The sequence below is a fragment of the Piliocolobus tephrosceles genome, chromosome 5 (genome assembly GCF_002776525.5).
Source record: "Piliocolobus tephrosceles isolate RC106 chromosome 5, ASM277652v3, whole genome shotgun sequence".
Lineage (NCBI taxonomy): Eukaryota > Metazoa > Chordata > Mammalia > Primates > Cercopithecidae > Piliocolobus > Piliocolobus tephrosceles.
Genome location: NC_045438.1, coordinates 113,440,193 through 113,461,781, shown reverse-complemented (window position 1 = coordinate 113,461,781; position 21,589 = coordinate 113,440,193). Strand labels below are relative to the sequence as shown.

The 21,589-nt window shown below is 36.0% G+C and overlaps 1 protein-coding gene across 4 annotated transcripts in view; it reads right to left on the bottom strand.

Annotated features, from left to right (window-relative positions):
- Positions 1–21,589, bottom strand: part of HMGCLL1 (3-hydroxymethyl-3-methylglutaryl-CoA lyase like 1) — a 162,259-nt gene that overhangs the window by 119,996 nt on the left and 20,674 nt on the right. For all 4 annotated transcript variants that reach the window (XM_023222952.1, XM_023222953.1, XM_023222954.1 and 1 more), the window contains 2 exons: positions 8,603–8,683; positions 8,268–8,375 (listed from right to left, as the gene is read on the bottom strand). In XM_023222952.1, the coding sequence (XP_023078720.1) occupies positions 8,268–8,375; positions 8,603–8,683 (189 nt within the window). The remainder of the gene's footprint in view (positions 1–8,267; positions 8,376–8,602; positions 8,684–21,589) is intronic.

The window sequence follows — 21,589 nt, the reverse complement described above, 5'->3', positions numbered from 1 at the left end:
TTTGAGTTAATCTCTACTTAAATACACAGGTATTGATTAGCAGCCCCCGCTCTTGACCAGAGGAATCCAGGAATTTATATCATCACTATTTGTAAAGATAGAATAAATAATACCACTACTACATAAGTAACACTTGTATAGGACATAAATCAAATATACTGCTACATTATAAAGAGTGTCTAGTATAGTATTCAAAATATTCATTATTATTTTAGTATCCAAAATATGTGCTATTATTATATTATTTTCATTCAATAAGATAAAAGTTTGCAAATTTCGAGAAACATTTAACTATTTGTGCAAACTAAAGAGCAACACAAATCTAACTGCTACTTTTCATTTCTAAAGTACATGGATATTTTGCTCTGAAAAGAGATCCTCCTGGTGTGCATTATTTCAAAAGTAAATAGGTATTCATAAATAATTTAACATATAGAACTGAAGGATGCGTGTATGCCAGACATGTCATAGAAGTTACAACAGACTCTGAAAAGGTGTCAGTACAGAGTTAGGACTTTGATGAACAGGTCTGGACATAAAAAAACACAGCTTCAGAAAGGCATGGACATAATTTCATTCTACAGTGAAGACAGTGATTTGTGTGGCTGTGTATGCTCACTGTTTTCAACACCTCATAATCTCATTTAGAGCAAAACAAATTAATTTTATAAAGGGAGTGGATAGGAGTGAGGTATGTATTGGTAGCCATGACAGTACTAAAATAGGTATTTTTTTTAAATTTGGAAGTTTTTTGTTTAGCTATCAACTGTACTTATTATTTAACCATTAGTAAGAAAAACATATAATTAAGTTACTTATTAGGTCAGTTTTAAAAACATAAAAGTGGCAGATTAGAATAAGGCCTCAGTGGTATTTCCCCTCCCACTTGCTCTTCCAGAATGCTGTGACCCAATATAAAGGTGAGGTCTGTCCCTCCTTTTGAAACTCTGTAGGCTTTGTAACTACCTCAACTAATAGATTATGAAAAAGTAATGCTATAAAATTTACAAGGCTTGGTTATAAAAGCCATACCACATTTGCCTACCCCTTAAGACACTCATCTTTGGAGCTCTGAGCCATTTATGTTAGGTTAAAGCTGCTATGCTGTGATAAAGTCCAAACTAGCCCCTGCAGAAGACCACAAGGAGAGGCTTTGAGAACACAGGAAGAGAGAGGTGGACAGCAAGCCTACAGCTGTCCCAGCCCCCTGCCCTTGCTGTTTCAGCTCTGACTACTATCTACCTCACTGTTAATACCTAAGAAACCTCTAGCTAGAGATACTCAATTGAGCCATTACTGAATTCTTGATACACAAATACCATAAGCAAAACAAATGTTGATTGTTTTAAGCCATTAAATTTTAAGATTATTTGGTGTGCAGGTAATCAGAAGAACCAACACAAATTTACTAGCATTCAAGGATATGTGGCAATTACACATATTTGAATTTATACATTTGCACAAACACATGAAATACTTCCCACAAGCTGCATAGTTAGTGAAAACACGTTAGACTGACTGAAGCAATGTAGAGTCTATGGTTCATGCCATTTAAGTACTGGGGAATAAATGAGGTGGCAAATAGTGTATGCTTGTTTTCTATTTTCTTGAAGAGCTAACATATTTTATCTATGTGGATCTAGCTCTCAGAGCATAATTTTACCTACATGTAACCTTCAATGACCATTTGAGATCATTTACTAAAGAATTAAGTATCTTCATTCCTTCTCTGAGACCAAACATTGGACAAACAGCAGTTATTTGTTATATAGGAAATTCATTGTGTTTATATAAGTTGAAAAACAAAACAAGCCTCATATATTTAGAAACAGAAAATGAACCATGACAACTCTTACAAGGGAGCAACACTAGCGTGCATACCTGCTCTATGAATTCAGGAGAAAAGACAAGAATATGAAGACTTCACCAATAAATATTTTCAGTGATTTTAATTGGCAGATTCCTAAGGAGAACTGTATAATTAAATAGATTTACTTCTGTCATAAAAACATGTGGAAGACCCACAGTTGCTGAGTAGATCATCAATTAAGTGAGAGCTGGGTCATAATATGGTTTTGACCTCCATGCCAGCATCTTAATGTGCAGGAGAAAATAGTGTTCTATGCACAGAATTGAGTATTTTAAGTCAGGCTCATTTGGAGAGAATTTGGTTTAAGTCTCCCTCCCTCTTTCAGTCTACATTCTCCTCTCCTCCACCTATCTGGGTAAAGGACTCCTATAGCACCAGGGTATAAGAATTGTGGTCTTGGTAAATTTCACCAGGAACCTCTTTGGGAAGGTGACAGAGGCCAACTCATCTGGGCAATAATGGATGAGTCTTACTCTGGAAACTTCCCCAAATGTAAAGTTTTTCCGAATGAACTGTGCCTTATAAGCAAGCAATTTGGGGGCTCTCTGCCTCCTTTCTTTCTCACTCTCTCTCTTTCAGCCCCTTCGTGCACCCTCACATACAACTCCTCAAAATTATCTCCTTCTTTGACTCTTCTCCACACCCACCTTCCTCAAAAAGAAAAGAGCTAGGAGGAGACATCAGGACAGGACTCGGTAGCAGAAGGTATAGCCTCCTGCATCTCATCAACGTAAATCTGAATTTTAAACTTCAATCCAGTAAATGTGTCTTCAGTGCTAATAAAGAGCTACTTGTATCACACACCAAAAGGAGAGCAGGGGTAAGTTCACTCATTCTGTCTTGCTAACATTGTGCTTAGACCATATTTGTGAGTTTTAGAGTGACTTGAAAATAATTATTAGTCTTTTACATACATTTCCTTCCACTTTTATAAAGAAAATCTATTTTTATTCCCTGGTGTTGAGACTTGTGACCCATCTATTCCAACAGTTAAAAAATAGCTAATGAGGGAGCAAATATTTTTAAACTAAGCCTTTGCCTATGGCATACATAAATGTTCAATGTTATATATACTTAATGTATTTTTATTTTTAAATAAGTGATACTCAGTCACTTGTGAATAAAATATTTACAATCAAATGGCTAAATTGAAGATGAATGTGAAACTCTAGTTCACTTTTGTAAAAGATTATTGTATTTACAGTTTAAATAGCTTGCTACTAACAGCCACATTCCAAAGTTGCAATAAACTTTATCTATTTTTATAAACATGTTTGCTTTCTGCTGCCATTGTTCATTCCATCTGAGTGAGGGGCTATCCGGACTCATTTCAAATGTTCTTATATTTCATGTCACTCTAAGGAAAGCTTTTTCCAGATAAGTTGTAAAGAACATGTATTTTTTAATGACAGGTATTTTATCATCTCTAGCCATTCAGGTTATAGGTGTGGGATCCTGTTTTATATGGCACCCTGCTACTGTGGAACTCTTATTTTAGCTGTTTGAGTTAGAAAGGCTTTGCCAAACAAAACAGTAGGAGGGAAACTGTAAAAAGGCTTTAAAATCCTAAAAAAAGAAATAAGTGATCAAGCAGCAATCTAAACATCAAGTAGAGGACTATTCCCATGACCTACGTTTGAGGAAAAAAAATATAAGATGCAGAGAATTAATAGAATACCAATTTAGATCCACACACATTGTCCTTAAAAGTAGAAATTATTTCAACCAATATATATGTAAGCCAGTGTACTAAAATTTTTGTCAAAAATCTCAGACTTTAAGTTAGACAAGTCTGACCTCAAAACTTTTTTCTAAAATAAGAGAGTAATATAAAATTTCAAAAGAGAAATTTTAAAATGCTCTGCTCAGACAAGCTTCCTGAAATCTAAAATCAAATTGCAAAAATAGAACATCCTCAATATTTGCCTTTGACAAACATTTAATGTGTTATATAGTAAGTGACTGATACAACTTTGGAAGATAAATTTCATCTCTGTCTTGGATTCAGGCACATTGATCTTTTACAAGTATGTGATTGATTTAAACCACTTAAAATTGGAATGTATATAACTAGATGAGTATTAAAGTAGAATATATAACATAGTCTTTAGTATTTGAAAGGCAAAATATCTTCAATTATTCAAGTTGAGCTCATCTCAATATTGTAAGTATACACATACTTCAATCTTCAGAATAAAGGCTAGTTATCAGAAAAGGCAGTTAACTTGTATGAACCCCAAGAACTGTCCGTCAGTTTGTCTGCTAGTCAGGCATTCCCTTAAATAACAGTAGTGAGCGCTGGTCAGGAGTCAGGTGCTCTGGGCTGTGGGCATTCACACTCAGGGACCATTTACGTGCCTTAAAATCTCCAACATTCCGGTATTGCAGGCATCGCTGCTGGGATTTCCAAGCTTTAGAGAGGTTAAGTCACTTATTCAAGTTCAAGGCAGAATGTGAACAGGGACAGAGTTTTAGAAGCACTTCCTGTCACCACAGCTGTACTCAAAAGCTATGTGGGGGAATTCAGTCGCTTATTCAATAATACTTTAAGCCTAGGAAGAGTTCATTAAATTGCAGTAGGTTAAGCCCTAAATTCAACTCGGGAACAAACCTAGAATAAATCATATCATTTTATAGTTCCATCGCATGTATCTACTTAACGTGAGGTCAGAAGGCATTTTCCAATTACTTCTCACAAAGGGACTGCCTTTTTTTCTTCTGTCCATCTTTTCTCTTAACTAGCTATGCAAGACGTATAGCCTTCTAAAAAGGATTTCCACCTTATCCTTCTAAATGTCACTAGGTATGTCCTAAGTCAGTTTTAAAAAATCTATCATCAATTTCCACTCTTGCATAATACTAGAATGTGGCCATGAACATTACTATAGGAAAGACTATTTTGTAGGCAGCTTTATAAAACCACTGGGGAAACAAAAAAGAATTTTGAAGAGGGCTAGCACCATTTGGTACCTGAAATATAACTTTGGTTGGTCAATATTCATCAAATAATATTAGCAAAATCTATTCTCTTTCCTAACACTAATTCTAAAGTTATACAAGCCTACTCAGTTTCTCTCCAGCAATAATCAAATATGTGAAATTAGCAAAGACTGTATTAAAGACAGAAGTAACTTTATGAAGATATAAATATAATACAAATGTCTAGAACTCGCTTAAAATTAATGGTGGCTAGTGAAATAATAGCTAGCATTTTACAAATTGACAATTTTAAGGAAATATATCTAGCCTAATCAAACTAGTAGTGTTTTCCTAAAAAATAATTTTGTGACCTTCATTATACAGGACCAAATACATGAACAAAGTCAAAGTCAGTTGCCCATACCAGAGGATTGAAAGTAATATGGTATTGTTCTCTCAGACTGATTGATTTGTTTCTATTTTACAGTGATTTATTGAGCACCAACTTACCATGTACTAAGAAATAGGTATACAGTGATAAGCAGAAGATAAAAGATACATGATCAGTACTTTTATAATATTTATGGTATAGGTAGTGGCTAATCAAAACAAAATACACACACACACACACACAGAGTAAACAGTGACAATGAGATAGAGAAAATTAGTTTCTTTTGAGGATAAATAAAAGTAACTCTCTGTGAAAGGTGACAGATTGCTACTACTCTTAATCCTATTGTGGCTTCTGTTACTTCAAATGTAATACAATTAAAAAGCCTTTAATGTTTTAAGCCTTTTTATCTAATTGAGTTCTAACTGCAGAGAAATGCAGAAATACAGATATACATAAGCAAGTATAGGTAAAGTGCTATATGGACAAAGAGGCAGGACATGTAAATAGAGGACAAGAAACACTTTAGTTTAGCAGTAGCTTCCACAAAGTAATACCGTTAATGCTAAGAAGGAAAAAAAAAACAGGCCAGGAATAGAAAGTCTTGAATACCCAATCAAAGTTTTCAGGCTTTGTCAATTCTGAGTTCATTAAAGAACTTAGAATATGACTTTTTGGCCTAAATACAAAAATGTCATTTGACCCAGTAATCCCATCACTGGGTATATACCCAAAGGAATATAAATAATTCTATCATAAAGACACATGCATGTGAACGTTAATTGCAGCACTATTCACAATAGTAAAGATGTGTAATCAGCCCAAATGCCCGTAAATGAGAGACTGGATAAAGATAACGTAGTAAGTATATACTGTGGGATACTATGCAGCCATAAAAAGAATGAGGTCATGTCCTTTGCAGGGATATGGATGAAGCTGGAGGCCATTATCGAACATATTATCTAGCACATTAACTAACACAGGAACAGAAAACCAAATACTGCATGTTCTCGCATACAAGTGGGAGCTAAATGATGAGGACACATGGACACATAAAGGGGAACAACACACACTGGAGCCTATTGAAGAGTTGAAGGTGGGAGAAGGAGAGGATAAGAAAAAGTAACTAAAGGATACTAGGCTTAAGAACTAAGTGATGAAATAATCTGTACAACAAAATCCCGTGACAGATGTTTACCTGAGTAACAAACCTGCACTTGTAACCCAGAAGTGAAAGAAAGAAAGAAAGAAAGAAAGAAAGAAAGAAAGAAAGAAAGAAAGAGAAAGAAAGAAAGAGAATGAGAAAGAAAAGAAGAAGAAGGAGGAGGTGGAGGAGGAGAAAAGGAAGGAAGGAGGAAAGGAAGGGGGGAGGGGGGGAGGGAGGGAGGAAGGAAGGAAGGAAGGAAGGAAGGAAGGAAGGAAGGACTGTGAAAGCTGATAATTCTGGAAGATTATTTTACAAGAAAAGTATAACGAATGGAGAAACAGTACTTATAAATACCATTTAAGGAACTACTGCAATGATTATTTAATGAGGGTATGGATCACTATCATATCAATGGGACTGAAAAGAAGACACAAGTATAGGCCATATTGAAGAAGACATTTCATACATCAGTAACTGTTACAGACTGAATGTTTGCACCTCCTCAAAATTCATATGTTGAAATCCTAACCTGCAATGTGATGATATTAAAAGGAAGGGTCTTTGGGAGATAGCTAGGTGATGGGAGTGGAGCCCTCATGAATGGCATTAGTAACATGATAAGGAGAGACATGGGTGTGCTCCCTGTCTCTGCTCTCCACCATATGAAGATAGAATGAGAAGGTGTCCATCTGCAAATAAGGAAGTGGGTGTTCACCAGACACCGGATCTGCCAGCACCTAAATGTCAGACTTCCCAGCCTCCATAACTGTGAGAAATAATTCTCCTGCTGTTTAAGTCACCCAGTCTATGCTATTCTGTTTAGTATCCCTAACGGAATACGATAGTAACTGGATACAAAGTCAGCTCTTAAAATGCAGGATTTTAAAGGAAAGAGTTGCACTCCTGGCATAAAGCAGGATGGACAACGAGTTTGATTTTAACCCAGTGAGATTGAGGTGGAAATGGTACATCCACCTGAAGCTTATCAGGGAAGGCAGGACTAGAAATGTAAATTTGTCATCCTCATAGAAGTGACTGTTGGTGTTGGAAAGATAGCCAAAGAAGAGAGGATAGGCAGAGAAAAGCACTGAAAACAGAATCTTAGGGGAACCTTCAACTAAGAGGTCATGAAAGATGTCAGAGATGACAGAGAAAGAGCAATTGTGGAAATAACTGATTCATTAGAATAGAGAATAATGGAAACCAAGGAAATGATATCAGGAGTAGTCAGTGAAACTAAGTGCTGTGGAGAAATTAAGGGATCCAAGGACTGAGAACAGACACTGGATTAGGAAGAGAGAGTGTTTTACTGGATGCTAATTATTAGTGATGTTTCAAAGATCAGAGTCAAGTCTCAGAAGTGATAACTGCTGCCACATGCCTGAAAACCCTAGAGAAAGCTCTCTCATTTTGTCATCTTTCAAGGCAAAATTCCAGATGACTTTCTGCTTTATCTTCAATGATATATTTGATGATGTATCCCTGTAGCAAATACAAGTGTCAAAAAAAGCAAAGTAAAAGGAGTACGTGTCTCCATTCCTCACTCTTTAATACGGGATTCTAGAAGGAAGCTATCAGGCTACTTATCATCATTTGCCTCTAACAGACAAAATGACTAATGCATTTGGAGATGTTCAGATTATTTAGAAAGTCAGCAATAAAATGATAAAGAGAGGGCAGATCCCCTAAAATGCTATTTAACAGCCTTGTCCCCTATTCATTATATTGAACCATACTCACACAGGCTTAGTATAAAGTTCTAAGTAACTTTTAGGACTTCATCAAAGGGTTTTTATTTAATCACAAAACAGTCCACAGGCTAATATTTTGTAAGAATATGAAAAATTAGTAATGATATCAAGTTAATATCACAGTATTTACCAAATAATTTTTGGTGAAGTTGAATTAGGATCTAATTAAGAAATTGTGGGTTTACATACCTGTGGTACCCATCTGGAAGACACAAAGCTAGTCACTTCTATTACAGACAAGCCAGTTTGGGAAAGTCGATTGATAAATTCAATTTTTATATCTGTAGGAACTATAACCTATGAAAACAAAAAAAATATTTTATAAGTAAATTATATAGGGTCTACCGAAGCACAAATAGAAAATTACTTCCTAAGTCAAAGTGAGTATTATTTGTAATTTATACATTCAAGTAGCAATTGAGAAAAGATATATAATCGTGTAACATATGAAATCCACGTAAATCTTTACAATCTTAAATCTATTAATATTTAGACAGCATTTGAAGTAAATGATGTAAAACTACCTTTTCATTCTGCAATCCATCCCTAGGCCCAACTTCTACTATTTTAACAAACTCAGGGAGTCCAGATAACTGGGATGTTTCCTGAAATGCAAAACATAAGAACAAGAAAACATAACTTTTAGATTGCTACACTTGCTTATTTGAAAAGTTAAACAACTACACTTTGTTATACTCTTACCTTAGAGAATTAAAATAGTGAAAAATCAATAAAATGATATCATGAAAATGCACTATTTATATTACTTGCAACATGAAGTATTTTTTCCTTATAACCAAATGATATTTAGTCTAGTTATGATTAAAATTCAAAAGATTAATTTATAAAATATAATTGAAGAATAATTGATTTACTCAGGACCTAAAGAGCAAATCTGTTGGGTGAGTCTGTGTATGACGATAAACTAACTACTGTTAGAGTTCATTTAAAAATTACATCTTGGCCAGGCACGGTGGCTCAAGCCTGTAATCCCAGCACATTGGGAGACCGAGGTGGGCAGATCATGAGGTCAGGAGTTTGAGACCAGCCTGGCCAACATAGTGTCACCCTGTCTCTACTAAAAATATAATAAATTAACTGGGCAAGGTGGCAGGCACGTATAATCCCAGCTACTTGGGAGGCTGAGGCAGAAGAATCACTTGAACCCAGGAGGCAGAGGTTGCAGTGAACTGAGGTCGCGCCACTGCACTCCAGCCCAGGAGACAGTGCGAAACTCCGTCTCAAAAAAAAAAAAAAAAAAAAAGATAGATAGATAGATAGATAGATAGATAGATAGATAGATAGATAGATATTTACATCTTAATTTCTCTTAATTACATCTTAAACTGGGCGCAGTGGCTCACGCCTGTAATCCCAGGATTTTGGAAGGCCAAGGCATATGGATTGCTTGAGCCCAGGAGTTTGAGACCGGCCTGGGCAATATAGTGAAACCTCATCTCTCTTTAAAAAAAAAAAAAAAAAAATACAAAAATTAGCCAGGTATGGTGGTGGTGCATCCTGTAGTCTCAAGCTACTCTACTTGAGAGTCTGAGGTGGGAAGATTGCTTGAGTCCAGGAGATCAAGGCTGCAGTGAGCAGTGATTGTGCCACTGCATTCCAGCCTGGGTGATACAATAAGACCCTGTCTAAATAAATAAATAAATAAATACCTCTTTAAGTTAAAAGACTACTTATACTTCCATAAAGAGGTATACAGGATGCCACCTTCTGTACCTTGAACTTGAACATGAATTTGATTTTGGGAATTGGGCCCAGAAAACTGAGGCTAGAAAAGACAATGTGCTGCTTACTTTTTCTCTAGGTCACACAGCACAGTTACCACCTAAGTGTTGCTCCCTGAAAGACAGACCCATGCCTAGTGGAACCTATACCACAATAACCCGCTGGGAGCAGCCTAGCTCCAGCCAAATGTGGCAACCCCTTGTTCTACCTTTTGCTAAAATCTGAGATGGTAAATGGTCTCGTTTCTGAAACGTCTGCCCCTACACTAGGCACTATGGATCTAGTTTAGAAGATATATTTGCCTTGTAAATATGCCCATTTAGAAGGCTGTTATTTAAAACAGGGGGAAAATGAAAGAGCCTTTGAAATTGTATATTGCAGTTAAAGTCAGAAGCATACACCATCTTTTCAGACTGTACCAACATAATCTCTGGGTACCTCTGAGCCAAGTTAAGTTTGGGTAACCCATCATCAAGTTCTTTAGGTGGATAGTTGACAGAATCAGCCCGGAACCACAGAACCTGTACTTCAAAGGTTTTTGTTTGCTTGTTTTTGTCTTTTATCAGGAATGATGAATCCAAGCCAACCAGTTTATATTGTCACACTCTGTCCTTGTAAAAATTACAGCATATATGGGTAAGGTGGCTGTTTTGAATGCAGAACCAAATTCAAGTCTGTGGAACAAAAAATATTAAAAGGCCATTTTTAGGGCCCAGAGCTGTTACAGGTTTTATCAGCATTCTGAGCTCTCAGCAAGAGAACCTAAATGGTCCCCATTACAATGTTTACAGACCACTCTCCACAATTTCCATGAAATTAGTAAATTCAATAAGCAAAAAAAGCAACCTAGGAGAAAAAGAATTTTCTTTTCTGCATTTTCTGTGCAGGTTGTGATGCATGAAGTTAACTTGAGAGAGTGGAGGGATAAGAGGAAGGCCTGAGGTTCCTCAGCTTTAGACTCCATTTGGATGGCAAAATGAAATCATGCCTAATTTACAAGGTGTCTATAATTTCAACTGAACAATAAATAAAAGGTATGACATGGGAAGGTGAATAAGAAAAGCTCACTCCTCCTTCTTATTTCTAGTCTTCAGTTGGCAGGAATGAAACAAAAACAAAACTAGGCAATCTTAAGCCATGTGGTCTTATTAGCACTGATTGTTTCTTGAAACTGCATTTCAACAACAGTTAGCTTGGCACATACACGGAAGAAGAGTTCTCTTTTCCTCAATGACAATATTTGCCAAAAAAAGAAAATAAAAAGGTACATAATGTTTTTTTAAGGTACTAACCATATGCTTCCTGAATACAATTGAAGAACTGAAGACCTTTCTTTGCATCAATGTGTGTAGCTGGCATTATTAACAAGCAATCTGAATACATTAAATCACAGATCATTAACAATTATGGCCATTTCAATCAAAGCAGAATATGTGTTCACTTGATACCGTTTTTGAATCTAATGTTACTATTTAATCTTTCGAGACTATCTGAATTAAGCCAGTGACAGAAGTGACAGAAGAAATCATCCAATATGATCAACAAGTAATTATTGAGCACAGTCCATATGTCATGCATTGGGCTGGGGCTGGGATATGCCAAAGTAGAACCAGTAATAAACAGTCCAATTATATATAAGAAGAAGGTAAGGAAGAGCATGTAGTGGGGAATATCTGGGGAGAAGTATGTTCTGGTGGGGAGATAATTAGCTTATTTTTGAATTATTGAATTCTACGTGCTTGTATAACAGTTGGATTTGCCTACTAGGCATTGTTTGTGCATATCTAAGCTCATTAGAAAAAAAGAGTCAATACAGAGATAGTAATGCTTAGGAAGAGACTAAAGATCACTAAGAGAGGGCTCTCAAATCACACATAATCAACAAGTATGAAAGACAACCCATTTAAAAATGAGAAACTAGAGGAGGACCAGGTAACACCAGTACATGCAGTGGGTCACAGTGCAGGAGCTGCACTTGGGGATCCTCAGAATTTCATAATGGGCTGTAGGCCTACATGCCCTTTACCTTAGAGGGAGATACTATTTCTCTTTCTATGGCTGTTTGCTACACAAACATTCTTGGAAAGATATTCTCAAAGAAGGGCAATCAGTGCCTTGCTAATAAAACATGCAGATATGCCAGGGTTCCATAAAAATTGTTTCTCAATACTATTATTACCTCCATTAATACCCAATTATTTTCTTCAACAAAACTCTTATTGATTATCCGAGATTCAATTTGTCATCTACTCAAGAGACTTCTGACTTCCCCAGATGGAATTAAGTTATTTCATTTCTATATTTTCATAACATTTTGTAGAAGGCTATTTTAAAGCATATCTATGAGTACTTCTTTGCTTGCCTGTTTCTCCTTTTTTGATTAAAACCCTCAGAGTTATCAAAATGGATACATAATAGGCACTTGATCAATGTTTATTAAATGAATGAGTAAATGAATGAATAAACTCACACCTAAAAGTTATACAAGTAAAATTGACCTTCATTTTAGCTAACACATGCTAAGTAACATTATTATAGTTACTGGGTGTAGGAGATGAATCATTCAACAAAAACTCCTGCCCATAACTAGCTTACATTTTAGTGCTATAGAGATCTGGAAGCAACAGTGAGGCAGGGATGGGAAGGGACACTTTTCTTACACACTGAATATATGAAAATTAACCAATGACTTGTAAGTTACAAGGAATTGTGTTTTAATGTAGTCTAGAGAAGTTAGAAACATACTCCTTAAACAGGCCAATAGTCTAAAATTTATTTTTATAGCATTTAACGTCCTACGTTACAGAGCTCAGTGTATCCTGTTTAATGTGCAGTATAGTATATGATACTAACGAAAAAACAAAAGATGTTTTATCCAGAGTGAATGTTTCAAAAGGCTATGTTTTATGGCTGAGTGTATGCCCACGTTTGGCATCAGATTTCTAATGGTTCACTTTCATAGAGTAACAACAAAAGAAACACTATCTTGAATTTATGTTACTTTACTTTTCCAAAGAACTTTTCTATCAATGTTTCATCTGTGAAGCAACTCTGTGAGGTGGGCAGACCTGAAAGAGAGAATAAATGACTTCCTAAGTTTACCCAGCTAAGCTCCCTGGCTCTTATTCTAGTTTTCTTTAGGTTAAGATTAAATACTTCACCAACTATTGAGTTATGGTTGAAGAAAATAATAATGAATCATTCTTTTATACAGAACATAAGTAATGTGCTTCACTCACATTTTTCAATCTTACATAAAATTAAATGGAAGGCATATTTTGATGGGGATTTCTCTGAAATCTTTAGAGTGTGTGTGGGTGTATGACAGTGTGTGTAGGCTTGTGTGTGTAACATACACATTTCTCAGCAGTAATAATGGATGACTTCTATATATACAATCAACCCTTCTAATGGTGATAGATATGATTGTTTATTAGTCACCCTACAAGTACTGCTTTTTTCCCTAGGAAAATAACATCATCTATAGTAGAAATTTCTGGACAGATTTGCTTATGTTTCATGCACTTCATTTCTTGAGGGTTATTATTTTGTGTAAATAAGGTCTTTATGAATATTGAAATATTCTGTTTCATAGCCAGTATTCCCAAGAACTGCTATGATGTTCCAATCAAATGTCCCCATTACACAGATGAGAGGGCTGAATCTGGAAATTGTATGACTTTCTTTCAAAATTAAATTAGGCTTTCTAAGGGGGCATTAGAGATCAGCTTTTCCAAGAGAATCTATTTTTGTTGTCTCATTTGAAATATGCACATGGTGCATTTTGTGGTAATGTTAAACTCTCCACATTCTGCTATTTGTTGCTTCTTAGATATTAATTTCTGTTTTAATCAAATATAATGAGAAACACAAACTATTATCAGTTATATAGCAGATATCCATAGAAACCTTGATCCTCCAGAGCAATTCTCTTCCTGGGTATCTCTCTAGAATGGAAGGCTGACTCAACAAAGCTGACAGTGAAACCGTTCTTTCAGAATACCTACGTGCCATTGTTGATTCACAGGCAATTTTGGCAGTTTAATAAGAATTTATTTGTAACCATATGAAAATAAGTTTGTAATGTACTATTATGTCATCTAAGACTCAATCAACAATATGTCTTAATTTACTAAATCAAAAAGTAAAGGAAGGCATCTGCTTACTGTTTAGCAGTATTTTGACAGCCAGAGGAGAAGTGGAGAGTTGTACTGTACTTTGTTTTCAACAGCCTTCAGTAAAAAGCTTTAGAAGAGATTAAAAACAAGCTCTAAAAATGACAAAAGCCCTCTCTGTATATGTATACTAATATTAACTCTTGGAACTCAATGGAAAATCAGTGCAGAGTATCAGTGTAGACATACAGCATAACTAAATACAAATTTCTTCTGGAAATACATACATTTCATGAACACTTGAATCAATCAAGAGTAGTTACAAAAAAAACAAAAGAAAATTATACAAGGGGCATTTGCCACATATGACAGATTGAAATGTAGTAGAAAGATGGACAAGATAAGAGCATCTAAAATTGTTTATTCAAATTTTTAAAATGAGGTTTTTAGCATATTTACCATATCTGTTCACTTACTAGTTAAATAAATTCCATTTTTTTAAAGTAGCTTGAGCAATAAATGCATGCAGGTGTTTAATATTCATCAATTAATTATTGTTTGAATATAAAACAATTATTAATAAAACAAACTGAAAGATGAAAATAGAAAATATAAGTAGATTAAAATAGATAATATTAAGTAGATTAGAGAATATTAAGTAATAGAGAAAATGGAGAATATTAAGTTTATAAAACATGGATAGTAATAAAGTAATAGAAAAAACAAAAATGAGACAAAGTACATGTAAAAAGAAAAAATCAAAGAAATCAAGAATAGGAATTTTTAATGCAGGAATTTAATAAAGCATTAAAATAATTCAAATCAGAAAAAATTCTATGAATTGACAGACCACGAGATGCTGTAAATATAATAATGCTTCTTTAAATGGTGGCTTATTTACATTATTTAGTTTTAATAAATAAAATTATTTATTATTGTATTCATGGCAGCTTAACATTGAAATAAAATAAACTGAAAAATAGCCAACATTACCTATAGGTGTTTCATTACAATTACAATCATTATTGCTACATTGAAGGTTTAGATAGTAATAAACGTGTTACTTTGAAAATCAAAAGGAAATATTTGACTTCAAATATTTTATATAGAAAATTTCCTCTCCTTAGTGCCTTCACCAACAAAATTTGTTTGATCTCACACTCTCCCATCTTGCAGTTAGTCCCAACATTTATTTTGAAAACTACTAAAATTGTTTTTGCCTTTTGCAAATACAGGTGTGTATGTGTGTGTGTGTGTGTGTGTGTGTGTGTCTGTATGTCTGTGTGGATTTGGTAAAGCTTAATTTTCTGGGCTAAAATTGTGATATGCCAAGTTTCTTCATGGTAATATTTTCTGGGATGATACATTTCTGAAAATAGTGGTTTATAATAGAAAAAAAAAAAACTGTTCATATTAAGCCGGTTATACCAGCAGCATGTCCTGATAGCCACAAAGTTGAAGGAAACTATTAAAATGCCTAAATTGTCAGAGTTTTCAAGTTCAAACTCCTAAGATGGCATAGCAGTGTTAGCTGAGGACACTTGGTTTAATATTTGGCTACGAAGACATCATTGTAAATAGTTATTTAAATTGGGGCTGTTATTATTATTTACAAAAAGCAATTAAATTTCTTTACATAATTTTTTGTTACGCCATGTTGGTTATATAATAATGTCAGGTTGGGAAATCACATCAGTGACGTGTTATAAGTTTTTGACTTTATAATGCACTCTATTAAGCACAATAAGGCTACTCAGTCATCCACACAGTCATCAACCCAAATCCATTCAAACTTCAAATAAAATTTTTCAGATATTAATGAAGCTTTCATCAAAATACAGCTTTATGTAATGTTTCTTTTCTGACTGGCAAAAATAAAAATGAGCATTTGCATGATTACAGACACACAACAAAAATTCTCAGAAACCAACAATCTTTGGTCCCTTATACTTCTTGATGTGTAAACAGTGTTTTATATTTGTTGGAGCCGAATTATTGAATGATGAAGGTGGCAGAAGGGGATGAGAGAAATGTTACCATACCCTAGTGAAGTTAGGTGAAATCTATACCTTTGGACGTTTTTATTTATATGATTAACAGACTATAGTGGATGTTGTGAGATGCTGCTCAGGTATGCCTAGGACGGAGGAATTCTCAGAAACTAAAGTTTTGGCAGCTGATGGCATTTCACTGAGCCCCTTTTCTGTAACTGCCCTCAGACAGTGCCACTTTATTCAAGGTCATGCGCCCATCCTAACTGGAAGGGCCATACCAGCTCCTGGGATCCCTGTGTCACTGACTGAAGCCTCTGTTGTGACTACATCATAGTTCAACTTCTTCTTCCACCTAGTTTTATATCCTTTACTTCCCCACAGTTATTTAATCCAAAGGCAATAACATTCTGCAAACAAATCCTTGTCCAGGAGACTGTTCCCAGGGAACCAGACCTAAGAAAATTAGTGCCAGGAGTGAGCTGAGGAAGTGGTCTCTAAAATGGGATTTGAGAGCTAGATCAGTTGCTGGTTAATTTGCAGTTAGTTTATATTCTTCGAAGTAGGTGGGATATCGCTACTCCCTGGTAACCAGCAGTAGTCTAATTGTTAAAATATTCGCTAGTTCTCATTCAGGACAATTTTGCACCCCAAGGGACATCTGGCAATGTCTGGAGAAATTTTTGGTTTTCCAAATTGCTGGGCACTGCTGGCATCTAGTAGGGTAAAAATCTTACAATGCACAAGACAGGACTCCACAACAAAGAAGACATCCAAAATCCATAGTGTTAAGGTTAAGCCATCCTGACCTATACAATACAAATTAATGAAGGATGTAGTTCATCAATTAGTTTTGGTTAGCTGCTTCAATGTAAAAGTCAGGATCCCTTGCCTAGTCTATATATCTTAGCCAATTTTCAGATAAAAAAAAAAAAAACAACAACAACAACTGACTGAAGAAGCAGCCAGATGTTTATGATGAGGACCTTGTAATACTAAGAGAACTATATAAAGTAATTCATATAATCTTTCCCCAAAGAGATCTATAGCCATTCATTTGAGTAAATTTATACTGGGTAAAGAAGAATACCAAAAATTTCAGATTCTTGGATACAAGGTTCAATTTGACAATGATACTTGGAGACCCAAAGTATCATTATATCCCCCTTGTTAAAATGAGAAATACAAGGGTCACATAATAAGTGGAGTCCTGGGTCCTTATTCCCTGTGGTTATTTCTCAGTCCCTGAGTATATAATTGGAAATAACATATTTAGTATTAGGAACAGCCCTTACTGCTTATTAGTTCCTTGACTTGTAATGTAAGAGCTACTGTAACAAGGAAGGGCAAGTAGAAGCTTCTGAAATCTCTCCCTCCTCTCCTTCAGATGAAATAGTTAAAAAAAAAAAAAAAGAAGAGGAAAGGGAAGTAGGGAGAGGAGAAGAAGACAGCATATTAGGAGAAACAGCAGAGATTATTACCATCCTCAACCATCCTAAGAAAGTAAAAGATATAGGGGTGATGGCCTCATCATGAACCCCCTCTAATCACCAGTACAGCCTCTACCCAAACCAGAAAGATGTTATGATTTTGGAGGATGACACTAAGCTACCATAAAGTAAACCCCAATTATAGCTTCTATGACAGTTGCAGTATTTTTGCAAAAGCAAATTAACACTGCCTTATTTAAATTATATGCAGCCTCCAATGGATGAATGCTTTCTTTTCTATACCTGAAAGAAAAAACAGCATTAAAATTCCAATTTTCTTGGGACAGGAAACAATGGATTTTATGGAATTCTCTCATTGCTATATTCACTCACCTACTGTCTGTCATATTTCAAAGGGACCTGAAATAGCTGGACATTCTGCAGAACATCACATTGATCCACTGTATCAAGATTAGTTAATCAGGCCGGGCACGGTGGCTCAAGCCTGTAATCCCAGCACTTTGGGAGGCCGAGACGGGCGGATCACGAGGTCAGGAGATCGAGACCATCCTGGCTAACACGGTGAAACCCCGTCTCTACTAAAAATACAAAAAAAAAAAAAAACTAGCCGGGCGAGGTGGCGGGCGCCTGTAGTCCCAGCTACTCGGGAGGCTGAGGCAGGAGAATGGCGTGAACCCGGGAGGCGGAGCTTGCAGTGAGCTGAGATCGGGCCACCGCACTCCAGCCTGGGCGGCAGAGCAAGACTCCGTCTCAAAAAAAAAAAAAAAAAAAAAAAAAAAGATTAGTTAATCAAAGTTCTAACTATATGAAAGGAAACTCAATTAAAATGAATTAATAAATCATAAAAGTAATTTAAGGGACCTTTTAAAAAATGCAGGGATCCAAAAACAAACACACAAACACACACAGAAGAAAAATGATTGCTGAATACTCATTACAGAATCTAAAGTGTCAAATAGACAAACCTATAGTGATCTATCCCTGTAGGGCATATACATGTAGTATAGAGATTTAAAATCCTAAACATGAATGCTACCAGTCCTCCATTTCAGACTCAAGGCAGATAAGAGTAATTCAATATGGCAGTTTTTCACAATGAGTACAGGTGCATCTTCTAGGTCTTCTCGGTAGAACTAACTACTCCAGTATCTGCTATCCAGGTAGAAACTACTACCTAAATTCAGGTATCTACCACCAATGATTGACTCTATTCTGCAAGAAAAAATCCATTTTCCATCCCTGGTATAATGAAAAATTCTATTACCACTCTGTACCTCATTTATTCATCTATAATAAAGGGAGGTTACAATAGCTAAAAAGAGTTGTGGCAAAGCCACACATAGTGCTATATGTATATATGTGATGACCATTATACAAATAATAGGTACAGAAAATTATTTTTGTTCATTTATTCATCCACTTACTACTGACTGGACATTTAACATGTGTAAGACCCTGTGCTAGAACTTGGTCAAAGAAAGCCTATTTGGATACCGAGATTAATTTTGAAGGAGATACCCTGGTTAAAATATTCCTAAAATAAAGTATTAGTTTATTTAGAAGCTTTGTTTCCAATAGCTCTACTGAAGCAAATCTTAGATAGGTTTGAAAAATGATGTTATGCACTGGGTGTGGTGGCTCACACCTGTAATCCCAACAATTTGGGAGGCCAAGGCGGGCAGATCACCTGAGGTCAAGAGTTCGAGACTAGCCTGGTTAACATGGTGAAACCCCACTTCTAGTAAAAATATGAAAAATTAGCGGGTTGTGGTGGCGCATGTCTGTAATCCCAGCTACTCAGGAGGCTTAGGCAGGAGAATCAAATGAACCTGGGAGGAGGAGGTTGCAGTGAGCAGAGATCGCGCCATTGCACTCCAGCCAGGACAACAAGAGTGAAACTCCATCTCTCTCTGTCACTTTCTTTCTGTCTCTATCTATATATATACACATATATGTGTGTGTGTGTATATATATATGTGCGTGTGTGTGTGTATATACACACACACGCACATATATATATGTAATTAGCCAGGTGTGGTGGTGCATGCCTATAATCCCAGCTACTCGAGAGGCTGAGGCAGGAGAATTGCTTGAACCCAGGAGGTGGAGGTTGTGGTGAGTCGAAATCGGACCACCGCATTCCAGCCTGGGTGACAGAGGGAGACTCCATCTCAAAAGAAAAAGAAAACAAAACATGATGGTATAGCAGGGCATCCAGAGTGGTGATGAAAAACTCTAGAGACAAACAACCTAGCTCTACTATGTACTGATGAAAAAACACAAGAAAAAAATTTAGTCTTCCTCACTCTCCTCTGTTAAAAGTGGGAATAATAATAGCACTTAGCCCATAAGTCTGTTTTAAGGATTAAATGAGAATGTGTATACAAAGCATTTAGCACAGTGTTCAATGAAGAGTTAATACTTCATCAATGTTTGTCGCTTCCCTTTTTGCAAGGCTAACTTGAAGACATGGGACATTTTTTTCTGGTATTTTGCAAAAAGGGTAGCTTAAATTATCCCATTTATCATCTTAAAATATAACTACTTGTTTAAAATTTGCAATGAAAGAAACCATTGTTGATAGTAGAGCAGATTACCTTACACAGTTCTTGCCACAATCAAAATAATACCTGGAAATTATTCAAGTTCTTTCAGCAAGGAGCTCAAAACACTTTGGAGACATTATCCCATTTTGGAACCTGCCAACAATTTTATCCACCTCCAGTGCTGACAACATCAACTCCACCCATCCTGTTCCACTTGGCAATGTCAACCTCAGTTTGAATCTTTGAGGGGCAACAGAGGGGCACTCACTTCAACATGAGGATAAATGAGAGCTCATATTCAAAACCTGGTTCAATAATGCCATAAGTGAATACAGGGGGCACAGATAGTTACTTGCTAGAAATGTTTATATGGAAAAAATACTAATGTAAAAAGCAAATTAAATACATTAATAATTCTGATTGGCATCATATGCTTAGAGGCAAGAATATCAAAAAAGTCATATCTTCTTCACAACCTAGGCTTTAATTTCTTCTTTCACCCCAGGGAGTTTCTTTTTAACTTCAAAACATAGTTTTGGGGTGTAAAAAGATCTAAAAATTTTAATGCATATCCTCTTGCAGAATACGGAGCTGGCAGATGAATAGTTAGACACTGATATCACAGGATAAGGTTTGAGTTGACCTGCACCCTCAAGCAAAAGAGACTTCACGATTCCTTTAAGCAACCCAGTTATTCATTTATTCATCATTCTTGGGGTACACTAGTGATTCTAATTGCCACTATAGTTAATGCAATGAAAACACTTGATCTCAAAGTATATCAGAATTTTCAGAAACCATAATATTTGAGACATTCAAATTACAAGGGCAATGAAATATACTGAGAACAATCCAAGCAGTAGAGGGGGACTTAGATATTTTGAGGAAGCTAAGCCAATACACAGGACCCCGTTAGACACCACGGCCAGGGTAGGGGTCCTTCTTGCCCAGGTTTAAGGGGTTTGTTCTAAAACTGATCCTTAATCCATTCCTCTGCATTCTGTCCTCCCACAGACTTCCTGTTCTTTGGAAATACACATGAACTCATCTTTGATTCCTCTCTTCTTCTCATATCTTGTATCAGATCTATCAGCAGATCATGTTCTATCTTTAAAATAATTATTTCTTACTTGGATAACTGCAAGAATATTATAAGCAATCTCTCTACTTCCACTCTTACCACCTCCTCTGCAAGGCAGAAAGCAGCCTTCCTAGCACTTTGAAAACATCAACCAAATGACATCACTTCTCTGTTCAGTATCCTCCATAACTTTGCATTTCCCTCAGAGAAAAATCCAAAGTCTTTGCCACGGCCCTGGAGGCTCCCGTGAACTTACGTCTTACCACCTTTCTGATGCCTTCTCCCACTCATCCTTTGCCTCTGTTGAAGCCACACTGAATTGTTTGCCATTTCTTGAACACCTGAGCATTTGCATTTGCCCCTGTTGGACTGTTCTTCCCCTACATGTATCTGTGGCTCACTTCCTCACTGCCTACAGGGACTCTGCTCCTTAAAAATCATCCATAAAATAATATCAAAAAGTCAACAACAACGACAAACCCACAACAAAAAGGAAACTTCACTCTCTACTCCCCTTACTCTTTATTATGCTTCTAGAACTCATCATTAGCATGTTACATATGCATCTATTTGTTTATTTCCTG